The following is an 18,224-nucleotide window of genomic DNA, read 5'->3' as shown; positions in this document are numbered from 1 at the left end:
CTTTGCCATCACTAGTCCATCACTCCCTCCTGCTCCCCCTTTAAAGTCACACTGCAGTCTTCCCACCTCTAACCCTAGCAATCACTGACCTGTTCTCCATTTCTAGTGTTTTAAATGGAACCATACAGCATATGTAACCTACTAAGATTGGCTTTTTCACTCAGCATAACACCCTTGTGGATCCATCCAATTTGTTGCATGTATCAATAATTCGATCTTTTATTGCTGTGTACTATTCCCCTGCATTGATATACCAGGTTATGATGGCACACTGATTTTATTCTTTTTATGTTTTAATTATCACTATGGGGTGAGGAAGAACTTTTAAGTCTTGCTTTGCCATTGCTTAAGATGGTTCCTATTCGATAGATGCTACCTTAATCAGTAATTATCTTAATCACCCAATTCAAGCCTTCTCTGCCCTACTTAAATAGTGAGCCCCCTTCCCCCTGCTTTATTATTTTTTTTAAAGATTTTATTTATTTATTTGACAGAGAGAGACACAGCGAGAGAGGGAACACAAGCAGGGGGAGTGGGAGAGGGAGAAGCAGGCTTCCCGCGGGATCATGACCTGAGCCGAAGGCAGATGCTTAATGACTGAGCCACCCAGGTGCCCCCTGCTTTATTTTTTTCACAGTACTTAATATTACCTGACTTCATATGTTTATTGTATTTATTTTTTAACTGTCTACCACCACCAGTACCCCATCCCATGCCATGTGAATTACATGAAGGCAGGGAGGCTGTCTGATAACTGTCTCCAGCACCAAGAACAGTTCCTAACACATAAAGCACTCACTAAATGTTAAATGAATTAATTTTTTGAGTATTGACATATTCTCTCAATAATGATTATTTTGAAGTTGAAAGACCATTGATTCCATGAGCCATTATACAAATACTAGTGGCTCTCAAAAAATGGTTTTGAACTGATAAAATTATTTCTGTGAAACCTTTTCACTCACCTGCACGAAATAACTATCGCCTACAATTTCAACAAAGTACTGGGCCCATGAAAGACTGTACAAAACACAAGGAAAAAGCACAGAAAATTTTACCATCTGACAAGCTTAAGGCACAAGCAACTCAAGTCAAAAGTCTTTTTAGGGGAACCCTCCTACACTGTTGGTGGGAATGCAAGCTGGTGCACCCACTCTGGAAAACAGTATGGAGGTTCCTCAAAAAGTTGAAAATAGAGCTGCCCTACGACCCAGCAATTGCACTACTGGGTATTTACCCCAAAGATACAAAAGTAGGGATCCGAAAGGGTACATGCACCCCAATGTTTATAGCAGCAATGTCCACAATAGCCAAACTATGGAAAGAGCCAAGATGTCCATTGACAGATGAATGGATAAAGAAGATGTGGTGTGTGTGTGTTTTGTTTTTAACATACTCTGGAGGGCTACCAATGATTCTGGGCAAGTCACACAACTAAATGTATACACACACACACACACACACACACACACTGGAATATTATGCAGCCATCAAAAAATGAAATCTTGCCATCTGCAACAACGTGGATGGAACTAGAGGGTATTAAGCTAAGCGAAATAAGTCAATCAGAGAAAGACAAGTATCATATGATCTCACTGATATGAGGAATTTGAGAAACAAGACAGAGGAGCATAGAGGAAGGGAGGGAAAAATGAAACAAGATGAAACCAGAGTGGGAGACAAACCATAACAGACTCTTAATCTCAGGAAACAAACTGAGGGTTGCTGGAGGGGTGGGGGGTGGGAGGGATGGGGTGGCTGGGTGATGGACATTGGCGAGGGTATGTACTATGGTGAGCGTTGTAGATTGTGTAAGACTGATGAATCACAGACCTGTACCCCTGAAACAAATAATACATTGTATGTTAAAAAAAAAAAAAAGAAAGAAAAACAGGTTTCCTTTAAAAAAAAAAAAAAGTCTTTTTAAATGTTAAAGGTTTATATAATCAAAGAAAAGACCATCTTTTCTGATAATGTGCTTTATTCTCCTTTGTTTTGTTTTTAACATACTCTGGAGGGCTACCAATGATTCTGGGCAAGTCACACAACTAAATGTAAGTGGACTTCCGCCCTGTTAAATGGAGAATTTAAACCAGATCAACTGTTTTTGACTAGTCTTTTTTTCTTTTTAAAGATTTTATTTATTTATTTGAGAGAGAGAGAGAGCACAAGCAGGGGGACCAGCAGGCAGAGGAAGAGAGATAAGCAGACTCCCCGCTGAGCAGGGAGCCTGACAAGGGGCTCGATTCCAGGACCCTCGGATCATGACCTGAGCCAAAGGTGGATGCTTAACCCACTGAGCCACCCTGGGGTCCTGTTTTTAACTAGTCTTAAAAGAACTGGACTGAGGAGGGAGGGAAGTTCTGAAAAATGTAAGCAAAAATTTGGTGTTACGATTTATGTAATTGAAAGGTTTAGCAACTAACAGATATCAGGCCCATAAACATACAGATGTATGTCCTGGGGGGGGAGGAATGGACTTTTTGTTTCCCAAATGGAAAGAAAGACCTAGTCTCTTTGATGAGTGGTCCATAACACACAGAAGAGTGTTAGCACCACTGTACTAGATGACCTTTAAGATTTAGAAGGGTCCAAGTCTATATTCCAAGGGGCTGAGAACTCTTCAAGCAGATAACAAAATGGATCTAACATCTCTGGAACTAACTCCTCATCTATAAAATAAGCAGTTCATGATATCCTCAACACCAAGACAGATGTATGCCTACATCTAGAAGGAACACCAAAGGACACTGGCATACCACCCATTCAACCGAATAACCCTGGTCTGAAAAACCGAGATCCGATACCCCATCTACAAAACCTCGTTCATTACCTGTATGCCCTCTCCCCTGTAGTTTCTTCATGTCTAAAACACAGTGAACAACAGCATGTGTTTTAGAGGGCTATTAAGAATAATAAATAAATAATAAAAATAAATTTTTTTAAAAAAAGAGTATTAATAGACAACATGTAAAGCTCTTCCCATATAATGATTGGTGCTCAATAACATTTATTATTATTAGCGTCTACGTTAGTAACAAGATGATGATGATGGTTATCTGAATGGAAAGATAGACCATAAAGAAGACCAAGACTGCAATGTGAATTAAAGGAAAATGCTTCCAGGAGAAAACCTTTAGAGTCACCAAATAACGGTCCGGCATGGAGCTGGCTGTCACCCCATTCAAAGTCAACACTGTGGCCCCAGATCTGCTAAAGAAAAGGGCACACAGATCCAAAGAGGAGCCCATCCAGTCTGTAAAATATTAACAGCTTAATAAACATCAGCTCACACAATCAACGAACACAGTGTTCGAGTCAACGAAAGAGTACCAACTAAATTAATCCCAAGTTGACTAAATGAAATGTCTTGGGGGGGGAAAAGGCTCATGGGTGATTCACTTTTATGCTGACTTCCCTATAAAAACATCTTCAACAGGAGAGTCAGGAAATTCCAGTGAGTGAAAGGGAGCGGCTATACGGAAACCATCATGGTGCACACTTCGCTTGTTCATCTACTTCAGCGTTTTGGTTCAAAGGAGCACATTCAGAAATGCGCGCTTTAAGAAGCAGAAAAGTGAGCATGCTAATGGATCCTCATATACCATCTAAGTGAATTCCACAAAAGAAAGAAAAGGCAAGCCAAAATGCACACAACTGATACTTATTTTGCTGAAATAACACTATTTTTCTGAAATAACAGAAAAACACTATTAAAATAGAAAATGTGAAAGCTTACAAACAAAGAATTACAAAAAGCAAAGAGACTGAGACATACTTTTCCAAAAAATTCGGCTGTAAATAAAAGATCACTTAATTTTACATAGTAAATTGATTTTTTCATGTAAGTTACTCCTAAATCAAGTCAGTCTCTCCAACTACACGTACATATCTAGAGGTCTGTATGCATTTGCGGGATGCTTTATTTTCCGTTCTGATCTTTATTCCCCTGTAAAAACCTGTAGCTTCTCACCATTTCGTTTTTCATTTTACCTTCCCCTTTTCTAATAAACTGTCAACTATCCAAGCAAACTACAGGAGGTACAAACAAATAGCAAACACCTGAGCTTCACAAACTACCACCCACTACCTGTGGGACGTTTGAGCAAGTTACTGAACCCTTTCAAATCTCCGTCTACGCAGCTATAAAATGGGAACCATGCCAGGGACCTAGAATGATTACCATGGAAATTACAGTTAACACATGTAACACACCTGATACACAAGTAGGCCCAGCAACTTCTCACCAAATTACCATTTTTTGAATCAGACTTTCCAAACATGGACATACTAAAAATTCAAACTTTTGTCACTATAAGCAAAATGTTCCACATTGGAAGCATTACTCCACAAGTCTCTTCTCCACAAGTCCTCCACAAGGGGTATCCTAGTAACTGTCAGATACCAAAAAGGAAGCTAAGTATTCTCTTTCGGGGTGCCTGGCTGGCTAAGTTTGTAGAACATGCCATGCTTGATCTCGGAGTTGTGAGTTTAAGCCCCACGTTGAATGTGGAGCTTACTTTAAAAACTAGTAATTCTACTCCTTTAAAAAGTACATGCATTGAAACAAAATCAGTTTTTAACAGCATTTGCTATTACTACATACATACCATGCTAAGAATATATGGAGGCTATAACTAATTGGTAATATCAAACCTTACTACAGCTCTAAGACATTAAAACCTAGGCCAACGTTTTATTAACATACACCTACCATTGGACCCAGGATCTCACTCCTGAGTATTTACAAAAGTGAAATGAAAACCTATGTTCACACAAAACCTGTACGTGAATATTTATATTGGCTTTATTTATAATTGCCAAAACCTGGAAACAAGGAAAGCGTTTCTCAACTGGAGAATGGACAAATACACTGTGGTACATGAATACTGGTAGAGCTGGAGACTAAAAAAAGGGTACATTTTAGAATTGAGAGATTTGGGAGCATTTTCCTATGATATGAATTCAAAGTTATGAAAGTTAGTTAAGTAGTCAAAGAAGAAAGATGGAACAGCCAAGACTAAACTAGTTATTTTAGGATAAAAATATGAAGGCACTAAAAGAAAGGGGAGGACCTCAAATAGAACTCATTTGTGAAGAACCACAAAACCTAAGCTTTTGAAATTGTAACCTCCCGAGAGAAAAAAAAAATTAAAAAAGGAATTACACTTATAAGAAAATGTGAAAGGCAATAATTTCTCTTAGCACATTGTTTTTACAGCTCATGTTCAGTAATGATACCAAGAACCATCAGAAATACCTTCTAGATAAGATATACATATACATTTAAATATTTGGCTATATCGGGGATAACATAGGAGCTCATTTCCTTTTCAGTAAAATCCACTCCTGTCAAAACCAGCCCACATGTCCAGGAAACAATGAAACTAGAATTTCAGGCTGGGGTAACTTGGGTGGAAAGGACCCTGATGAAATATATGTCATATTCTCCTCCACCAAAGTCATGAATCTTCTCATCTTGGGATGTCATAGGTTTTGTTTTTGTTTTTTCTCCTTCTGGAATGCCACCTCAGCCAGGGTTGCGCCAAGGGCAAATTCTTTTGACACCGAAGACCTGAAAAAGACAACAATTGACTTACCCCTCTTTTTCACGTTCTTGGCCTCTCCTGCCACACCTGCTCACCAGCCTCCACACTGTGGGTTCAGATGCCACAAAGCAAAGCCGTTAATGCTAGCTGAACTGAAACAGAGTCCCCAAGTAGAAGGCTGGTCCTATGCAACAGAAACCTTTAAAGGTCAATGCAGCAGTATTTGGCTAGTAGAGAATGATCAATTAGCCTTGAACTGACAAGATGATAAACATGGAGGCAGACAGTCCTCGAGGCATGTTCTATTGGGAATCAAGCATCCTCATTCCCAACTTGTGTATCCATTAAACACACACCACATATCAAACCTGGGGGAACAGCATCCAAATGCCCTGCATACACACATACACACACACACACACACACGCACACGTGTGTGCACACAAGTTCCCGCTGGTGAAATATATGATTAAGTCAGAAACCCACCATGGAAGCAGGTCATACAAACTTAATTCAAACTGGTATTAGAAATTGATTTCTCCAAAATACAACATTCCTTTTTCAAGAATGTAATGGGGCTTTGGAAAGTACAGTTTGATTGCGAGTGGCAGAGCCTGCGGTTAGCACACAAACTTGCCAACCTACCATGAAGTATGAAGCCTTCTGCTGCATGCCCTCACAGCCCCAGACTGTTTGCAAAGGACAGGAATGAAATATTCCATATGTTTTCTTTGTCAGTGACATGGCTATTGAAAGCAAGGCCACGGTAGTCTCCCTGCTGAGGGACTGGGTCAAGCTATTCATGTGTAACCAGGCAGATGTCAAGATGGTAATGGGAAAAACATCTCAAACATTTTTTTTTTTTTTTTTTTAAAGAAAGAGACCCAGGGTAGAAAATGCACAACTGTATTTGAAACACTCAGCCAATCTAAATCGGTTGTGAGCAATGCTGCATATGTTCGCTGCTGTTCTGGCTTTATCATTCATTTTCAAATCATGTTTGAATCAAAACCCAGAAAAGTGTTTAAAGTTTCTGAGAACGATTCAACTGTGCTTAACAAGAATGCCATGTAACTTTCTAGAAATACAGAAGATCTTAAAGAATGGATTTTAGTTCTAAAATGACTTTATCCACAAAACTTGAGCATTAATCTCAAACGTAAAAAAAGAAGACAGTTATCCGAATATCCAATAAAATATCACTTCTAAAGTACTTAAAAGAAAAAGTTCTCTCATAATCTGACTATTTCTAGAAACAAAGCGATGGGAAGAAACAAGAATGCAGCTAAACTATCAATCCCGACTAAATCTTATCCATCCCCAAAATGGAAAATGATCTGAGAAACTACAGTAGGCAGTCATTGGCATGAGGCTTCCCAAAGAGTTAGGCACGGCTTAATGAAAATCTCCAGTGTTCCGAAATCTGGAAGTAGAAAATTCATATCTAAAGATCACACCGACGGGGCGCCTGGGTGCCTCTGATCGTTGAGCGTCAGACTCTTGATTTCGGCTCAGGTGGTGATCTCTGGGTCGTGAGATCAAGCCCCTTGTTGAGCTCAGCTCAGAGTCTGCTTGGGATTCTCTCTCCTTCTTCCTCTGCCCCCCCTCCCCACCAAATAAAATAAAAAATTTTTAAAGATCACACTGACACTGCCTAAGGTCACATGCCTTTTTGCTATGGGGAGATACACTGTGTCCCCTGTTGGGATAGCACCTTTCTACTTACCACCCATCTCAGGAAAGCAGTGCCAATCACAGAGACCCAGGGGAGCAAACATGGTGTCCCCTGAGCTCTTTCCTCCGGGGAAACTATAACTAACCAATCCCCTCCCCCCCAAATTGGGCTTTCCTATTAAAAGGGGAGTAGTACCACCTATGAGAAGGTATCTTGATAAAAGTGTATATATACTCTTTCTCCACCTGGATCTTTATGGTTTTCTGAATGAAAAAAATCTGCCAGGTATAAGTGGACTTTTCCCTGTTAGCACAATGACTCACTGTGAAGTCTGCAACAGGCTTTGGACCTAGTATACATTCAAAGAACCAGAGAAATAGGGTTCACATACACACATGCAACTGCTTAGTCACTCCCAGAAGAAATGACAACAAATCGGGTCCTTGCCGTCACTCAAACAGGTCATACTGAAGTTTCCTAGGTGTGACCCTTGGAGACAAAGTGAAGTTACCTCTTTTTGCAGATGGAAAAGTCAATGTTCAAAGTGGTTATGTGACATGCCCACGCTGATTTGGGAACTCAGGGGTCTTGATTCTTCGTGCCATACTCTCAAAAACAAAACCATTTTTGAAGACCTGCTCATAAAGACAGGCCTATAAAAAGAAGACTCAAGAACAGTGACATAAAAAGCTGGATTACATGACCATGGACTCAAAATGACCTTGAAAAGAACAGAAGGCCAACGAGAAAATTTTCCTTTGTTACAAAAAAAAGGAAAATATTAAGATTAAAAAACTAATCAAATGAGATGAACTAGCAGAAGTTGCACAGAAAGTTTGAAAAGTGAGATTAGGAGAAACTGCTAAATGTCAGTAAACTCGTGTAATTTTTAAAACATGATACTAAAATATTTGAAGTGTATTAAGTTCACTTAATATTCCCTTAGTTCTGATCATATTGTATAAGAATTCTGTCTATGCTTCAATTTATGTGAGATAAGGACAGTCTGAAGAGGACCAAAGGGCAATTACCACTTTGGAAAATGCAAAGACTGGATGAATCGAGTACCAAAACATGAGAGCATATGAACAGTCTTCAAGAACATTAAGGAACCTAAAGTTTAGTGGACATCTTTTTCTCTCCCCCCAACTTGAAAAAGAGTAAGTCTACTGACTTTTTTTTTAAAGCAAACTCTATGCCCAACATGGGGCTTGAACCCACAACCCTGAGATCAAGGGCTACGTGCTCTACCAACTAGGCCAGAAAGGCACCCCAAGAGTTGGTAGACTTCAGAACAGAGTTCCTAAGGTCTAAAGTATTCAAGGGCTTGTGATCTTCTCTGGAGAATTCTCCTGCAGCCCTCTGAAATGGTTTCCACACAAGAAAGGTGACAATCTAGAACAGCGCGGCAACCACGGGTCTCCTCTCTCCCGGGAAAATCTGGTCTGCCAAGCCCTTCTTCTATGATCCATGTAGTTTCTCCAAAGGTCTCTTAGCATTTTCTCTTAGGAACATGGGGAAAACCCAGAAGTTCATCAACAACACAGCCCAATCCCTAGAGTTTCAGTGAAAAGCCTGCCAACTTGGAAGTACACCCCCTATCCTGCACCTTTAGAACAAGAACCATGGGACACCTGAGTGGCTCAGTTGGTTAAGCAACAGACTCTTGATTTTGGCTCAGGTCATGATTGCAGGGTTGTGAGATCAAGCCCCCCATCGGGCTCTGTGCTCAGCAGGGTGTCTGCTTGAGATTCTCTATCTCCCTCTCCCCCTGCCCTCCCCCCCTCCATTGCTTGCTAGTGTTCTCTCTCTCTCCAGTAAAAAATAAATCTTTAAAAATAACAAGAACCATGACAAGAGTGAGAATTGGGACATCTACCTATCTTCCTAGGAAAACAGTTCTAATCAAGTTCTTCAGGGAGGTTTTGATGTCACCCACTTGTACTAAGTTACTGCCTACAGTTTGTACTAGGAGCTACCTGTGAGAACTTCACAGCCTGAGGGCGAATGGAGAAGTGAGACCAGAAGCAACATGGGCTCATTCCTCAGCCCTGCCCTAATACAGCGCCAAGGTAAAGGTACCATCTCTCAGCCAAATTTATGTCACTCTTCTTAGGAGGGACAATTTCCCCAAAAGAGCCTTAAAAATGTACAGTCCTGGGGAGAATTTACCTTATGAATTTTCTGAATAAGGTTCTGAAATCTGATTCAAGCACCAAAAATATTTTGTTGTCAGGGTGCGCTAAGATTTTCATTCTTTCAATGGTCAACTTTATATTTAAAACTTCGTTAAAAAAATAAAAGGCTACATTCTATTGTAAAAATAGAGGAAAAGAAAAAACTAGCTAAAGGGGCTTACATAACCTTTTCTCTTGATTTTTAATACTTAAATACTTAAATACGAAGGATAAAGCATCATTAAATAACTTGAAATATATTACATATGCTTCCCCCCACAAGTTTCTCACTAGCAGAGACATCAGACCAGCCTGGAATCGAAATGGCCCAGCTGCCTCCCAAAATATCTATGGTTTACATTTCCTTACAAGGCTATTCTTACATTCTTATGGGCCAACATGTTGCCACAGGGGGGGTGATTCAATGCCTTCCCCATAAGGTCTTTCAGTACAGAAAAGCTAGGGAAAACCAGAAAAATATATTTTTTAAAGATGTTCACTTCTTGGACCTGGACTGTTAGAAGGGCATTCCTGTTCCTCAATCACTTGCATCTAAAAAAAGAGATGCCCAATGCCAAATCTTGCTGTCAACTTAGTGCAGAGGGGGAGAACGTGGCTACTGTTTGGCAATTAAAATATATAATGCTTTAGAGATTGAAAACAACCATCCCAAACATTCAGTTTTAACTGCTTGTACATGACACAACATATTTCACTACACTTTAAGAACCTTGCTAAAAACAGTGCCAGCCATATATATATATATATATATACACATATATATACACATATATACACTATATATGTATATATATGTATATATATACACACATATAGACTATATATGTGTATATGTATATATATATATATATATATATATACATATACACTAAAACAAATACTTGGGGGCACCTGGGTGGCTCAGTGGGTTAAGTGTTTGCCTTTGGCTTAGGTCATGATCCCAGGGTCCTGGGATCAAGCCCCGCATAGGGCTCCCTGCTCAGAGGAAGTCTGCTTCTCCTTCCCCCTCTGTGTGTTCTCTCATTCTCTCACCCAAATAAATAAATATTTAAAAAAAAAGAACAAATACTTTTCGGCGGGGGGTGGGGGGGTAGTCCAGAGTATACTACTACATAATTCATCTTGCCATTTAAAACAGGTATTTGAGTACAAACTTGCTGCAGTCTTTAGAAATTGAGGTTATTAAATGTATATGAACTATAAAGTCATGATCTGTCTCTTGCTAAGACTGATTTCTAAACTCAATTTGGAACTCACCCAATTTTAGACCACTGAGGTGCTACCTGGCCTACAGTTTGACCATCAAGTAGTTAAACACAAAAGAAATGCCTGGGAAGGCAGACAAATTAGCCATTTGTGTAAGGGTAATGATTTGCTAAATGCCCTAGCATTTTTTTCTTCCCTGGCAGAACTTTAAAATAGAGCATTTTATCATCTTAATGAAGCTCTGAAAAAAAAAAAAAACTAAAGTTCACTTAACAAAGTTGGGGGAAAAAAAGGAAAAAGTTATCCATATTCTTTTACATACAAGAAAAGCTGTTGGCATTGCCAGAAACTTGAAGGCTGCCTAAGACAGTTAAAGGCAAGCTGGATAACACCTTTCTAAAGCCAAATCCTTGAGATCTAGCTTTAAAAATTAAAAGAATAAAGCTGTCTTATCTAGAACACTCTGAGGTATATTAGTTACATTTTTCAGAGTGAAAGGCACATCTGGCAGGGCTTAATTTTTAACCCAAGTGTACCAACAAATATCGTACTTTTATGGAAATTTTTATCTTTTTTTTTTTTTTTTTTTTTCTTTTTTTTTTTTTTTATTCATGAGAGACAGAGCGAGAGAGAAAGGCAGAGGGAGAAACAGGCTCCCAAGGAGCAGGGAGCCCGATGCGGGACTCGATCCCAGGACCCTGAGATCATGACCTGAGCCGAAGGCAGACGCTAAACCATCTGAGCCACCCAGGCGCCCCAATTTTTATCTTTTTTATAGAGAAACGGTGAGAGACAGTCTTAGGAAAAATTTCAATGAATAACTAAAGGATTCTGAGAACTTTACTTGCTTAACAGTTTACACAGGTTCAGAGAAATTCAAAGCAGTGAGAGACATTTGCCATCATCTACTCCAATATCCATCATTTATTGATGAAAAAAATTGGGAATGAAGGGATAGGTACAAACAGGGAGACCAGAAACCAAAATCCAAACTTGCAGGCTGTCAGTACTTTCACTATTATAAAGATGACTAAAATAAGAATTTGAGAGATAGACTGAGAGAGGCCAAGAAAATGCCTAAACTTGCCTGGATCCACCTCCCAGTACAAAACTTTGATCTTCCCTAAGAGATTAAGTTGTCAAATGTTACCTTACAATTCTAATGTTAAGAGCCAAGTGCCTGGACATTAAATGCTTGCAATACCATAACTGTCACGAGCATTTAGTTCGACTGGAAATCATAAAACATTAGTGGTTACTGCAAAACCTTAGGGAGCCCTGAATAAGAGAATTACAGGTTCAAGTCCTGAGGGTTCAAGTCCTGAGTATCCTTCAGACCACACCCAGCACATTGTTTCCTTGTGAGCAGTGAGCTCCCCATTCAATGGAAATATTCCAGTAGAGCTGGACAACTGGAGAAGTTTCCTGGGTGGGTGAGAGATTCCATGATTTAGAAAACCAATGGAGAGGATACAAGAAATGTATTTAAAAGAAAAAAATTTCAAGAGAAAGAAAACTCTTGGCAGTTAAGAGTTGTTTACCTCCTTGTATTATAGGTGGAGAAACCAAGGCCCTGAGGGGTTAAGCATGTCACCCACTCAAGGTCACTAGCGTGATTTATTGACAGGTCTGGAAACCAGCTCTCCATATTCCCAGCAGAATGCTCTTTCTTCTCTTGTATTTGAAGAGAACCCAGTAGTTTAGCTGGTTTGTAAAAGAAAGGATCTAAACTCAAAGATATTCATATACTGGCCTTTTTTAACACAAAGTTCACTTGTATGTGATATTAATGCATCTCTAGGAAGACACACTACACAAACTAAACATTGAAACTTATAGATCCTAAGGCAGAAATCAAGAGATACGAAACTCTACCATCAAAAAAGGTATAAACCTTTAGCCACTGATGACTACCCGCCGGAGAATACAGGAGATATGGGAGAAAGCAGAAGAAAATACTTTCAAATGATACTATTAAAAGAAGAAAGGTGTTTGGTGTAGTGATAAAACATACATCTTAAGGAAGAATCTGAGATGATGCTTCTAAAAGAAGAAAAAACAATAGATTATTTTTGAAAACACTTCAAAGCCTCTCAGGTAACCATCAATTCTATATAGAAAGCTATAACCTGACCAATGTACAGGATACCCACACCGTGAAGGTTGCAGAGATTATGACTAATTATATGGAAGTGAGGACGTTGAGTAACTTTTTGTACAGTATCCAAATTACTGAAACAGAATGATTTTATTTGCCGAGTGTTAAGCCATACCCACAGGAAACAAGCAGGGCTATTCTACCCTAGCAAAGCGCCTTAGCTAGTCATGCATTCTGCAACAAGTCTCCATGGCAAATTTCCTAACACACACTTCTAAACACAAAGAACTCCTCCTCCAAGTGAGTGGTAACGAAGAGCCTTGTGCAACTTCACCCAGAACGAAATCCTGCTGCTCCTGGGATCTTTTACGAGAGGATCGTAACATTATCGTCACCTTGCCATCCTAAAATTATGTTAGAATTATAAAATCATAGAACTTCTGGAAGCTACAGTCAAGCCTTAGAAATAATCTAGTGAATCCAACTACTTCATTTTTCAGATGAGAAAATTGTTACCCTTCCCCCTCCCCCCACCCCGCCTCAAAAAAAGGAGAATGACTTGCCCAAGGCCACAAAATTACTTAGTGGCAAGGTAAGGACTACCACCAAGGGCTCAGACCCATCAGTGTCTCCATGAAGCCACAGAAACGGCCTGTATAATCTTAAAACTGGTCATCAGACATAATCTAGGATGTGGAGACCTGTGCTCTGAGTCTATGGCACCCAAACATTGAGGCAGTAACACATAAACCAGGGGACACACGTGCACAAACTTCTCCCCGGCACCACTGGGACTTCATCTCTTTCTCTCAAGCCTCTGGGAGTGTAGGTGATTGAGTGACCTATTACCATTACTACAGGAATAACCTTGAATCCCTTTGATAAAATAAACTTTGGAATTTTAATACCAGTAAGATTACTTCCTTTAGAACACCTCAGGGTGAATTGTGACAAGCCAGTGTATTGTGACACAGGACTGAGAACTGCTCTTGCAAAATATAAATAACCAATACAGGTGCAGCAAACAGTGTGAACACAGGAATCCCATCAACAATACGGAGGATTACGTCTGACTCTGCCCCCAGACTCGGATAAAGCAGCTTTCAGCAGGAAATAGGCACTGTTGGGCGGAACAAGTTTAAACGAGCCTGAAGGAGAGGCAGCAGTATCCTCTCTCTGGGGCTTTCTCAAATCTGGACAAAAGACTAAATGCTGAGAATGCTGAATTTGGCAATCCTGTGTGGGAATGATGTCTGAATTCCAAGCCCCGAGTCTGCCTTCGGTGTTGGCCGTAAGTTATTCTCTCTTCACTGCAACATTTTTAAGTGCCTCCTGTGTACCAAGATCTGTGTACTCCAAGTTGAGTAAAATAAAATCTCTGCTCTTTGTCAGTCCCAGGGTCTCCAAAGTGGGACGCACACATCCCTGGTGGAGGTGAAGACACCACATCTACCATTGAGCCGTGAGAATAAAAGAACTTTGATGAATCGGCCTCATCTTTTTAACTTGTATCTGTGTTTGTAATTTTCTGTGTAATATACATGGGTACACGTGCTCCAGAAATTCGGAAGAGGTGAGCAAAAGTTTGGGACCATGGATCTAATCCCTCGGTATGTAACTGTGGCTCACTAAAGCTGTAACGGGACAGCAGATCAGAAGGACTTGGAAAAAGATCCCAGGTGATCCCAAATCAATTGGGCTGTGCAAACCCACAGCACCTGCCCATCCTCAACATGGCTTTTGAGATTCACTGAACTAGCTGGTTTCTCAAAATGCAAACACACTGTCCTTGAAATGCCCTTTAAGTGGGGTAGTCACATAAATATATACTTTTGAGGATGAAATGAAGAGACCGGGATGAAATAAGGAGTTATCAGGAGGTCCGATCACTCTAGCTACAGGTCACAAGTGGAAAAGGAAAATGTAACACATTTGTTCACCTCAGCAGCTCAAAAGTGCCACGACGGTGCTAGTTTAGGCAACCTAATCTGGACAGTTGCCAATGATTTTTGTTTCCCAAGCCTCGAACAGTGAGTTCTGTATGGCTCCAAGTTGAGAATATGGCATTTTACTACCTCCAGTGAGTTCTAAAGGACAATGCTCTACAGACAGGAGCGTGCTCACATAAAAATGTGATATTTCTTTGTGGTTTTAGGTACTAATGTAAAATAGCCCTTTTCCTTATAGGACAAGTCTACTCATCAAAACTGGAGGAATCTACTAAACAAGGTCTCTACCACTGGTCAAAACAGCAAAAACATGCTTTCCTATGAATAGAGAGGCTTAAGAAGTGTCAGGTAAAGGCACCTCGCCTGCATGAATTTCCTACTGGCTTGCCCAGCCCCAGGCAGCTCAAAAGTTCAAAAGAACAGGAAAAAAAAGAGCCCCATCTCCTCTACCCAGTCTTCTTTCCCTCACTCCCACTCAAACCTGCCCACTTAATGTACCTTTTTGCAGGCAAATTGCTCTTCACTGCAAAATGATTTTTTTCAGTAAAAAAGTTAAATTTCACTATGCTGGAGGAAAATTATTTCAAATACATAACTAACAAGTGAGACAGGAAAAATAAGGAGGGGGAGCTGGAGGCCAAAGAATGAGACAGATTCCAAGGCAACAGGCTGCAATACTCAATGAAACCCCATTGGCAGAGAGCAAGCTGAACACCTCCCACTACCCACCTGGAAACACAGCAATGCTCTGGCCTGCATAGAAAGGATTTCTTCACAGGGTCAGTTACTCCTTTAAAATTATTTATTTCTAAGAGGTCCCCTTCCTTGGCTATAAGGTAAAAGGAAATTCCCTTCACCCAAGGACCTCTCAGAATCCCTTCCTCTCGCCAACAGTTCTTTCACTGTTCTTGATTTAATCACTCGACTGGCCACACAACGCAAGAACAAGCGCATACACCAAGCCCTGCATTCAATTACCCTATTCTTTATTGGTCGTACTTGCCAATACCACCTACAACACCTATGTCAGATTCCTCTTCTTTTCTGAAGGGAATATCTAAAGCCTCAGGTCTCCCTTTGAGGAGGGAGATTTCAGAAGTCAGAACCATCTGAGTGACTTGCCCAGCCCCAGGCAGCTCAAAAGTTCTGTGGATTAAGGTACAGCAGAAAATAGCTGCCCTCCATTCTAGAAGGTTGGGCAGAGAATATGCTCTGGAACTTTGATTTTCTTCCAACATCCTGTACTTCAGGTCAGCATTCCTGCTTTAAAAGGCCTACTTGGGTAAGAAGAGTCTTTTCACCAAAAGAAACCTGCAATTTCCCCCCTCCTTCCGTCTTGTTTTTGCCCGGCTCCGCCGCGCGCTCCAGAACCCTGGGCGTTTCTCGGTGAGTCCAGAGTGCAACTGGACCGAAGAGCCAGGTCGCTCTACCTGGATGAGGCCAAACTGGAAGGGGATTCACTCTGACTGAGGCACAGGTGTTTCTTCTCCCCACACGCTGGAATCCAGAAAGCTCCAGGTGTTTCCCCACGAAACGTGCCTAGGTCTGCAGACCCAGGCCAAGTTCTAGGCGCCCTCAGCCTACGGATTATGAAGCTCTTGCCAGCTGAGCCGGGGCCCGCGTGAGAAGGGAAGGTCTCCTGAAAAGGCTGCCAGGGGCAAGCGTTTCCAGATTCCTTCCTCCTGCTTGGCCCCAGATGCACTTGCAGGGGGTGGGAGGGTTAACTGTGCCCCAAAAGTCTGGGGAAAAAAGCTGCTCGCGGCTCGGACCCGGACTGGCAAAGTCTGGAAAGCCCGCCGCGCGGGAGTGGGTGCCGAGCACCCCACGCACAGGTGACCCGCGCCCGCTCCTCGGGACACTGGTAGGGGGCGTGGGATTGACCACCGGCTCTACCCCCCCCCCCCCCCTCCTTGTCCCCCCACCCCCACAGCCGGCGCCCTCACCCCGGTACTCACAGCGCTTGGGTGAAGGCGCTGAGCCCCTCGGGCACAGCAGTCAGCCCCTTCCCGGAGCAGTCCACCCGACGGTCGCCGTCGCAGCTGCAGGGCGCCGCGCAGAGAGGCGGCGCTGCGCCGCTGGGCTCGGCCGAGCCGCGCAGCCCCAGGGCGAGGAAGCAGAGTAGCCCCAGCGGGCCCGGCATTGCTGCGGCCGCCTCCCGCGCCGGCCTCTCCCGCGGCGCCGCTCGCTCGGCGCGCCTCCGCTGCCCTCCGACGCCCCCCGCCGCCCCGGGGCGGCCGGCCTGCGGGCTGGGGCGGGGGCTCTCCTCTCTCGGCGGTCGCGCGGGCTCGGCCCCTTCAACAGTCCACGGCAGCAGTGCAGGGACGCGGCGCTCCGGAGTTTCGCCCTTCCCGCTGCTCCATGGAAGCGCAGAGGCAGCCCCGCTCCTCCGGCGGCTCAGGCCAGCCGGCCCGGCCGTGCGCAGCTACCGGAGCCGCGCTCTGCCATCGCACCCGCCTCCCCGTCCCCGGCCTCCCGCCGCAGCCTCTCTTCAAGGTTGCGGAGCGCAGCCTTCAGCCATGCCGGCCCCTCGCCCCAGCCCCCGCCCGGCTCTCGTACAAACACCCAGGCTCCTGCTCGCTCTCTCGCCGCCGCAGCTCAATCTCCTCCCGTCCTTTTCCCTTCTAGGGTTGCACGCTCGGGTTCCCAAGCCCCCAGCCGCTGGGTTATGCAAATCACTTAGGTACATGCAAAACTAACCCTTCTCCTGGAGCGCCATTGGCCCGCGGAGGTCTCGAGCTCATTACTATGCAAGAAGGGGAGCCGCCACTGGCCAAGAGTAGGACCAGAGGGGCGTGTTTATCGGGCGTGAGTGACAAGGTGGTGGTGGTGCTGGTGGTGGTGGTGGTTCAAGGCAAAATTCCCGACTTGGCTCGATTTGCGTGGCAGACTGTGGATGGAAGGTGGACGTCTCAGAAGAAGAAGAGTCTGGTTTTGTTTTGTTTTGTTTTCCCCCTCCCCCACCCGTCTTCTTCCCTCTGCAGAAACTGGATCTCCTAAATTGGATGACCTGAAAAGTAGAACTTGCCTCCAGCATTCAGTTAAGTTTCAAATGACTCTCCACTGTTCCAAAGGGTGAGGACTTTGCCAGCTGTGCAAATGGAAAAAAGATTTTGAGGAGGAGGGGGAAAGCCTCCCTTCATCTGACATAAATATTTAGGTTTTGGCTATATACTGAATTAAAGCAGCGTACCCCCACAAGCCTCTCAGTGCATCTGAGATCTTTACACCTATTTTTATATGCACTGGGTAGCTAAGTCTTAGCAGTTAACCACCAATGATTACCAAGCTTTGGTGATCTCAATTCAGACTGCTTTCTCACGTTCTTTAAAATCCTGAAACACGGGAATCTTGTAAGGGGCAAGAGAGGTGATGTTTCTGAATATTGGAAAATTTCTCCAGACAAGAGAACATTTGAGTGCTAGGTAACTACCACTGAGAAGTCAAACAGCAACTTTGGCAGTCCTTCCTCTTGTGGACTTCTGTGGCTTAATAGACCCCATAGAATCATTATTTACACCAAATACTGCTTTATGGGCACCTCTTTTCTTA

The 18,224-nt window shown here is 42.7% G+C and overlaps 1 protein-coding gene across 2 annotated transcripts in view; it reads right to left on the bottom strand.

Annotated features, from left to right (window-relative positions):
• The window catches only part of LGR4 (leucine rich repeat containing G protein-coupled receptor 4), a 98,828-nt gene extending 81,567 nt beyond the window's left edge, over positions 1-17,261 (bottom strand). For both annotated transcript variants that reach the window (XM_021685331.2, XM_044919263.1), the window contains exon 1: positions 16,631-17,261. In XM_021685331.2, the coding sequence (XP_021541006.1) occupies positions 16,631-16,815 (185 nt within the window). In that variant the 5' untranslated portion in view covers positions 16,816-17,261. The remainder of the gene's footprint in view (positions 1-16,630) is intronic.
• Between the last annotated feature and the right edge of the window lie 963 nt (positions 17,262-18,224).

Source organism: Neomonachus schauinslandi, chromosome 11, assembly GCF_002201575.2.
Source record: "Neomonachus schauinslandi chromosome 11, ASM220157v2, whole genome shotgun sequence".
Classification (NCBI taxonomy): Eukaryota; Metazoa; Chordata; class Mammalia; order Carnivora; family Phocidae; genus Neomonachus; species Neomonachus schauinslandi.
Note: the sequence above shows the minus strand (reverse complement) of the source record. Positions and strands in the feature narration are given on the sequence as shown.